The sequence below is a fragment of the Parasteatoda tepidariorum genome, chromosome 8 (genome assembly GCF_043381705.1).
Source record: "Parasteatoda tepidariorum isolate YZ-2023 chromosome 8, CAS_Ptep_4.0, whole genome shotgun sequence".
NCBI lineage: Eukaryota > Metazoa > Arthropoda > Arachnida > Araneae > Theridiidae > Parasteatoda > Parasteatoda tepidariorum.
This window is the reverse complement of record NC_092211.1, coordinates 71,889,283-71,898,984: the sequence shown is the minus strand read 5'-3', so window position 1 is coordinate 71,898,984 and position 9,702 is coordinate 71,889,283. Positions and strand designations below refer to the sequence as shown.

General features: G+C 28.1%; 1 protein-coding gene across 1 annotated transcript in view; it reads left to right on the top strand.

Moving 5' to 3' along the window:
• The first annotated feature begins 8,749 nt into the window (after positions 1-8,749).
• The window catches only part of LOC122269154 (cilia- and flagella-associated protein 57-like), a 28,411-nt gene continuing 27,458 nt past the window's right edge, over positions 8,750-9,702 (top strand). The window contains exon 1 of the mRNA XM_071184599.1: positions 8,750-8,904. Coding sequence (XP_071040700.1) covers positions 8,785-8,904 — 120 coding nt within the window. The 5' untranslated portion in view covers positions 8,750-8,784. The remainder of the gene's footprint in view (positions 8,905-9,702) is intronic.

The following is a 9,702-nucleotide window of genomic DNA, read 5'->3' as shown; positions in this document are numbered from 1 at the left end:
CATAAAAATTAGAAAACATGGAATTATTTATTTAAGATTTTTCTTCTAGGTACCCCAAATTGACGAGTTTTAAAAATTATTAAGCTATTTGCTCGTTCTAAAGCCCTGATAATTATTTATGGCAAGTTTGTATATGAAATTATAGCCCGTTTCGAGTTTATTTAAACTTATGGATAAGTTATGCAAGGTATAATCTTTATGAACTCATAAATTTTAAAGCTGATTTATTCAAATTTATTAAAATGTCGCTATCGGTCCAATTTGTTCATTTTAATATTTATAGGATGGAATCGACAAAATCTACCATAGAGAAAATATCATGTTGCGGTGATATATCAATTTGGACTGAAAATAATTTTTCTTACACTTACAGAACTTTATGTCATAATTAATAAATGTTTCCAACAGCTATAATATAATATAGCTTGGCCAGATGGTCTAATGTTTAATTATCTCTGTTAATTAAAGGTCGTTTTGTTGCATAACACTGCTCTTATTCTTATTACAGTAATTAACCTAATCTCATGCTTTTATCCCGAAATTTAGAACTATCTCATTAAATTACAGTTTTTTTTGTTGCGTACTATTTTTATTTTCTTTATAGTGAATTAACCTATTCTAATGCTACTTTTTCGAAATTACAAATGAGAATTATGAAAGACATAAAAAAATGAATATTTATTTCGTTTGTAGAAATAAAGTTTAATTACCTAAACGTAGTAAACTTTGTATTTAAAATGATTAAGATATTTTTATTTTTCTAAAGTAAAATATCTGTATATAGCTTATCTCAAAACTGAGTTCTTACTTTGCTATGCACAGTGCGCAGAAAAACTTCATAATACTTATAATAACTGTATAACTTTTCATCTAATGATCGTATTTTATTATTTTTATTTTCTTTATCGTATTTTACTATTTTTATTTTTATTTTATTATCGCACGTACTATTTTTATTTTCTCTATAGTGAATTAACCTATTCTAATGCTACTTTTTCGAAATTACAAATGAGAATTATGAAAGACATAAAAAAATGAATATTTATTTCGTTTGTAGAAATAAAGTTTAATTACCTAAACGTAGTAAACTTTGTATTTAAAATGATTAAGATATTTTTATTTTTCCAAAGTAAAATATCTGTATATAGCTTATCTCAAAACTGAGTTCTTACTTTGCTATGCACAGTGCGCAGAAAAATTTTATAATACTTATAATAACTGTATAACTTTTGATCTAATGATCGTATTTTTACGTTCTAGGATCCAATGTAAATGGTTCGATAGAGTTAATTTAAATATACTACTTAATTAGGGTAGACGATATTTTAAGTTACGAAATCATACGCGAAAACCGTACTTTCTCTGAATAAACATATCTTTTTTCGACTGATTTAGACTCCTTACTCTGAAAAAAGGGGGTGGCTGTAATCTGGGAAATATGGCTTTAATCGTTAGGTAAGGAGAGCGTTCGAAAGTTTGAACTCCTTAATCTTAATTTTACTTTTTATGAATTTCGCAATATCTCCAGAAATTTTGAAACGAATTGAAATTTTTTCCACACGCAATTATAAAGTTCGTTTAGCCAAAGGTAGTTTCTTGCAAAAAATGATTTTTAAAAATAATTTATTATTTTGTTTAATAATCGTCGATATATTTTTGCAGTGCAAGGTGTAAAATTTTTCATTTAAAAAATGTAATTTTAAATGGCAAAATGCAAATTTTTAGCGAAATCAATCGATTAGTTCCTGAGAAATTGAATTTTAAACATTCAATCAAATTTCAATTAAATATTCATTTAAAATTTTTCTATTCACATAAAAATTCTCGAGGTATGGCAATTTTAGTAAAATGTAAAATTTACATCAAGTGGTTTAAGCTTCCGATCGCTTTCCTGGCCAAACTATTAGAGCCATATTTAGAAGATTGCGAAAACCTCCTATATTTTGGAAATAAGAAATTAAAATCCGTTGAAAAAAAGGTATGTTTATTCGGAAAAAATATTTTTTGTGTGTGTAATTTTGTACCTTAAAATATCATATAAATACGTACTTAAAAAATCATATAAATACTACCTAATTAGCATAATTTTGAAGTCACTCACTCAAACTATTAATATTGAGTTCTAGTACTCGAAAATCCAATCATTAGATCAAAGTTATTCAAAGTAATTCATCTTTTTTCCTCTTATTTTTTTAAGCGTTTGACAGAACGTTTAGTTTTTGATTTATACCTGTTTATGTATTCCTGTATATGCGTCTTATAGCTTCGAACCTATAAGTTTTATTGATTGATTTCATTTTTATCTTAATGTATTTATCATAAAAGTATGCAAATTACAATGTCTCACTTGTCTCTACAGCAAAGTCAGGCTTGTCAGTAGGTAAAAGTACAAAATAGTACTCTTGATTAAGCACTTTTATGACTTTCGAAACAATTTTTATCGACTTTAATTTTAATCCATTCGATTCAGAGCTAAAAAAATAATCATCAGAAACAATTACAATGGTACATTTTGGTACCATCATTGGAAATGAATAAAAAAGTACTCTTTGGTACTTTTTTTCATTTATTTCCTTGCTTGTAGGAAATCCCTGTGTGACAGAAAACTACAGTTGGGCAAAAATGCAATCGGTTACATCTTTTGATTACAGTAACCAATTAGCTGTAGTCATGATTACATCACATCGTAATTTTGATTACCACTGTAATCGTGATTACAGCAACCAATTGCAGTAACCAATTACTTGTAATCGTGATTACAACTTTCATTATAATTACAGTCGTGTTTGTAATCTGTAATCTTGTTTGTTTCAAAAACCGATAACTTTTTCAGTCTTTAAAATCATGTTTGTTTTTACGTTTGTTTGCTGTCAAGCGAAATATAAAGAAGTCAATTATCTCTTGATTAAGAAGCATTGTCAGCTTTATAATTTATCTCAAGAAAGTGACAGGTGCAAAAATTATTTTCACTTGAAAATGTAATTTCCTACATAATCTTACAAAATTGTCTCAGTTTAAAGCATAAAACACTTTTGGAACGTCATGTTTTCCATTAAAGTTTTGCAAAAATGTGGGAAGTTAATTTCAAATTTATGTAACTGATTTTTATTCTATCACGATTTTTTCCCTTAAATTTTAGGTTTGCTTTTCTCCGACTGGTGGATATATAGCTGCATTTTCTCTCAATACTATCAGCTTATATGATAGTATTACTTTCAATCAGTTAGTAACATTTGAATATTTAGAGCCAAAGGTGAGTTTTCGATTATTTCTAAATTTATTGATCGCATTGTTATTTAAAATAATTATTATAATTATCATTATTGTTAAAAATTATTATTTTCAATTATTTTTTTTTGGTTCTCTTTCAGACAAGAAAAAAGATTCTACTTTCATCATGTTAACCAACGGAGAATTACACATTCAGAATTTCGTTATTTTTTAAGTTACTGATAGTATTTTTTTTGTTTCATATTATTCATTAATGTGAGTCATAATGTACTTAGTTGAATAATTTTGCCTTTTGAAGTTGTAAGTATTCTGAAAACAATTTGAAATTTAAAGTTTTACGAAGTTTAAGTTCTTTAAAATACAGGGTGGCTATAATTAAAAGTTCCACTTCGAAATATTCATAAAAGAAAAATTAGTGGACCAAATATTATTAAACTAAGTAATAGTTTTAAGAAGGTCATGGGAATTTATTTTCCGGAAAGAAGAAAATAGGTTGAAAAATTCAACACCAGGGGGAAATGACATTGAATGGAATATTGTAAAACGGTATAAGGATGAAAGACATCGGTTTAAAATGTGTTTAGTCGTTTGTAAAACGTCTTTTAAAGCGTTTTCAAAGTGGTGTTCACCATTTCCCGAAAACAAGTTAAATCATATTACTGCATTCTCAACAGTAACTCTTAGCATAACAGGAGAAATGTTTGAACAAGTCGGTGTATCGCATCTTTCAAAATCGCCATTTTTTTTATACCGCATTATCAACACAACAACCTTTTCGGTTTCCACAAAAGCAGATTTCCTTCCCCTTCCAGGTGCAACAGTAAGTTAAGTTAAATTTCGACTTTTCTTTCATTTAATAATATTGCATACCGCACCATTCTTTCACCTGGTGGTGAGTTTTTAAACTTTTTTGGTGGGAAATAAATTTTGATGACCCCTTTTAAGCTATTACCAAGTTCGATAAAACTTTGTCCAGTAGTTTTTTTTATGGCTATATCAAAGTTACAACTACCCAGTATTTTACTAACTCAAATTTTAACATTCGGAAGCTAAATTCACTAGAAAACAGATTTAAGTAAATTTTAAAAATATTCAAGCATAATATTTAGTAAATTTAATAAGTCAATTCTGGATATCTCCATCGGTAAACATGGAGGAAGTGGAATCCTTCATTTTTCAGAATGGGACCCTTAATGGTATTAATAGTTCTTAGCAAAAGTATTTAAGTTCTTTTTAAGCCACTCCAATGTTTTAAAATACTAAATATATTACTGAAAATACTTTAAAGGTTTCGAAAATCAAACTTAAGAGTCTCTCTGTATTATTATGCATAGTTTAGTTTGAAAGATTTTATTCTATGGGATAAATTTTATTTTTATGAAAAAATACAAGGATTACGGGTTGAAAGAACATGATGAAATATATATTTTTTCGAGGCAAAACATTAGTTTAGGGTGCTTTATGCTTACTAGTAAATTAAAAATTTACTACCAGTATTACCAGTACCAAAAAAGTATAAAATTTTCGTTTCGAACTGCAGAATTCACAACCCTTGAATGATTCTACTTTGAGTTGTGGTAATGTTTCTGACATATAAAGTGAGCCTTTACACAGAAAACAAAACAAACCATCATCTTTTCTCTCATCTCAAACAATTTTGCATGCAAACTTGGCAGACTTGCTCATACGCAGACGTCTTCTGACATGAAAATGTACAGCATCTAACGTTTTTTTAAATCCTAATATCTAAAATCTGAAATCAATCAGTTAGGTTGTTTCTGTGAATATTTTTAAAAACCTGATACTATCATGTCAGTTCTCAGAAAATTTATTGAATGATCAAAATGTTTGCTCATCAGCACTCCCATCAACATTCAGTATCACTTTTAAACAACTGACTTTAATATGTCTGTTCCCACGAAATGTATTGAATGATCAAAATATTTGCTAAATATCATCGTTTCTCACTTACATCTATAAATATCACGTTTATAGAACTGATTTTAATATGTTTTTTCCCCACGAAATCTATTGAATGATCAACATATTTGTTAAATAAATTGCTTCCCATTTACAATGACAAATGTCGACATTCGGCATACACTAATGGTGAATTTTAGACAAAATTTGTTATATAGTAATTTCTCCCTTTATACCTTGTCATCATATAATGGTGAATAGAGTGTTTTAATAGTGAAAATTTGAGAAACATTTTTTCAACTAAGATAAACTTAGGATTCATTTCCGATGTTTACAAAGGAACTATGTGAATATCTGTATTCAATGATTCCGGTCTTTTACAGTAACATGATCGTATTGATATTTATGAAATGACTATAAAAGAACTATGTATGTAAGTATCGACATTAATTTCCGACTTTATTCTGACTTTTTTTAAAAATAAAATTCTTAAAAATGTTTATGTTTTAGCATTTTTCTTCAATGTTTTAATCATTTTCAAAATTTTAAGTTTCAAAACAAATAGTATGTTTGCAANCTTAAATAGAAAATAATAATAATAATAATAATTTTATCATTGTACAATTTGTTTCGGCAGTATGATATAAATTTCTTTTGATTTTAATAATGCACTAAGTTGAACCATAACACTGTGAGTTCTTCTTTTAACAATCTTTTTACACTTCATTTCTTTTAACAGATAGTAAAAGTTATATGGAGAGACGATTACCATATTTTGACTGCAGATGAGAATGGAATGCTTAGGGAGTGGAAAGTGCCAAGTGTAGAAATAGTTTGGAAGTACAAGAATAATGATAGTTCCCCTATTGAGGCTATGGCAGTATGCCAGAATGATATATTTATTTCTACTTCTGACAGAAAATTTATAAAATTTAATGATAAATATCAGGTAATTAATAACGGCATATCTAATTCTTAAAATGGATTTTGAATAAGCATTTAATGAACTTTTATAGCCTTATAGTTGAACTTTACAGTTTAGTTTAATATATATACTAAACAATTTGTAATATTTATCGATTTAATTCGTCAAACTTCAATAAGCTCATTAAACTTCTATATGCATTTTTAAATTCGAACTAAACATATGCTACGACAAGTGCGTCGACTATTTTAAAGTCGAAAATGCATAGCTTAAAATGGTATGAAGTATGAAGTAAGCGTGAAAGATCCTGATAAATCGTTTAAAGTCAGAAAAAGTCCTAATGGTTCCGGCTAAATTTAGGTGTAACCAATATCAGTCAATTTAAACTCTCAGATTTTATCTGCTGTACACTTTATTATGTGGGCAGTTATATCATAACTTAAGAGATATCAGCGTAGAGAATACCGGGTAATAACTCTCAATCATTAAAATTCAGCATAGTGAGTTCTAACATCAGGGGATATTTATAGGCCCTATACCGGGTAAAGCTTTTTAGATATTTCTAATAATAAATCTTTTTCTAATTCTTTCGGAAAGCAAACAGGTTTCGTTGCTTTCTGTTCCATTTTGTTTAGTAGTGATTAGCTTAAATTAAAAAAAAATTAAATATTAGACCGTATTGTGTATTCATTTATAACTATTGTGTATTCCGTTTTGAAAAGGATTTAAAAAAAAATACATTTAAGAGCTGCCATTCGGAAATCATAGCTAAAGCAAAAAAACAATGCGAATAAAGCACAAATTAAAATACATAAATTGACACACTATAGTTTCAGGTTATTCAATAAAACTGAAACTGTAGTATGTCAATTGGTGTATTTTCATTTGTGCTTTATTCACGTTATTGTTTGCTTTCGTCTACATAGCAAAAAATTATTACTCTTTCCTATGTTGGATATAACACAACTTCGGGCCGAATAGAATTGTCTATCTTAAACTAACCGTTTTTCCTATTTATCATTTATTTTTGTTTCACAATTTGACCTTGTTTTTACCATTTATTTTGTTTCGTTTCAGTAGCAACCTCTCTTTGAGATGTCAAAAAGGCAAACTAAGTTAGCACTATCATATGAAAAAAAATTATCAAATTATTTAAGAGTTTATAAATGTGTTTTGAAAGTCTGAATGCACAATTATTTTGGAGAGATTTTCCTCTTTCTATGTCCTGAAAATTATTAATGTCGCTTTCAATAGTTATTTGAAGTGTTAAGTTTTTTTGTTGTTGTTAATCATGTGTTTTAATGGAGTCAGATTTAATTTATACTTCAAGTACAGTTGCAATTTTACTTCAGTAATTATCAATAAAATAACACTGGTTTTGAATATTCATCTAAACTCAGTACTAATTTAGATGGATTTTGCATCTCATTTGGTTAATTTTTTTAAAATAAAATTCAATACATATATTGAACAAACGTCATTGATATGAACGAAAATACCGAGATGATTGAAACTTAGGAAGCTTCTTAGAACAATGTTACTCTTACATTACATTATGTTTGTGTTTTAAGGAAAAAAGTGCTGGATAGATTACTAAATTGTAAATAAAGTTAGGATCTTCAAACATAGCAGAATCGGGTCACAACAAAGTTAAAGGAAAGGGCTCATTCGTTCACGCAGAAAGTGGCCAAAATAACTTCTGGAGATGGTTGGTTGGCTCGCATACTGCTCATAGCTTGAACTGACTAATGTTGACGAACCATTTTCCCAATGGGAGAAACAGAATTTGATTTAAAGTCTTCGTGATATCGGGTTAACTTTGGTCTTACCATGCAACAAAAAAATGAGTCTATTTCTCTCAAAAGGTCTTCCACAACATTGATTTTGCCCAATTGCTTAAACCCTTGTCTTCTGGAATCGATTTAAAATTACACGCATACGGAAATGGACCTTGATAGCACCAAATCCGATGTGGATCATATTTTTCGCGTCGTTGATGATATAGATTTCGTCAATTCTCTTTAGTTGATACTTTTATGCAGAAAATACTTTCTTCAAAATATTTCCATTTTCATTTGTAAAATATTATAAGCAGTAAACTGTCTCTAAAATGCGAATGTAAAAGACATTAAAAAAGTATTTTACAATGAAATTGAAAAAGAAAATAAAAACATATTTTACATCACTAATTTTATTTTTAGAGTTTAATTAGTTTTGTAAGATCACACATTGCCTACATTTTCGCTTCTGCATTTTAGCTCTTTAAAATTTACCAATTACTGACACAATTCCAGTCAGCGATCGTTTGCCCTCACCAGAACAGTCGCTAGGTTGAGAAAAATATCAGACAAATGTTGTATATTTAATGTTAAGATGGACTACATAATTTGACATTGTCTATTGTGTTTAATACTTTACGCAAATACGATATTTTTCAATATGTTTTAATTTATGAATTTGAATTTAAATGCAATAAAGGTAAAATATTCAATGCAAAGAATTCTATTCTTGCCAACTTTTAATCTTGGAGACATTTCTTCGATTTTCGTTTGGTATGCATTTAACAGATGAGTACAAAATCAACAATATATCAAATTTTTTTTGTACTATTCATTTGATTCAGCAAGTTTTTCGTTTAATTATTTTTTTATTATTGAAAATAAATTTAGGTGGTGAAGGAAATCACTTTGCCCTCGGTTGTCACTGCCATGATTGTATGGAAAAGTAAAATTGTGACTGGCTCAAAGGATGGCGTACTCAGAGTTTTGGAATTGCAGTTAGGCAAAATAATTTTTGAAAGACGTTGCCATTTAGGAAATATTATTCAAGTAAGTCTTTTGAGATTGTTACTCACAACGTTTCTATCAATGCACTTTTTTATGTTTTTAAGATTGTAATCAAACTATCCGCAATTTTCCATCTAAATAAACTAATCAAAGGTCAGGGAGTCTTATGAAAAGGCGAGTTGAAACAGTTTCATGACAGCTAGAAGTAAAGTTTATCAACATATTGTGAAAAAAAAACTAATCATCAATAAAAAAATTTACCTACTGTCTAACTAACTAAAGTGTTTATATTTTAAATGAACGATAACACAAGTTTCAATAGTTATTGCAATGATATATAAGCAGACATGTACAAGCAGAGTTTATTGCAATGCTATTGCTAAATGAAAATAATCATCAATCTCAAGTCCGAACACTTAACGACAACCTAGAGAGCTCAAATATCAATTATAGATCTATTTTTGATGACAAAAAAATTTCAACAAGCAAAATTGAACTCAAAACATTGAACTCAAATACTTCACAACACAAGCAAACAGATACAAAAATTTAGGAATAATAAAGAGTAAAACTAAATAAAAATTTAAAATATCACATTTTCCAAGTTGAATTGAAAAGAAAAACTAATAGTTATTTTGCTAGATAAAACGAAAACAGAAAATGGTTCTCATCATTTTCTCAATAAGCTTTTATCACTACCGAAAAATCCTCTTCCACGTTTTGCAAAAGTGATGTGACAAACGTTTTTCGTTTTGGGTATGAAGACCTAAAGTTATTTTATTCTTTTTACTCTGCTTTCAAAACGCCGTTTTTAAAATTTTGCTTTTATTTCATTATTTA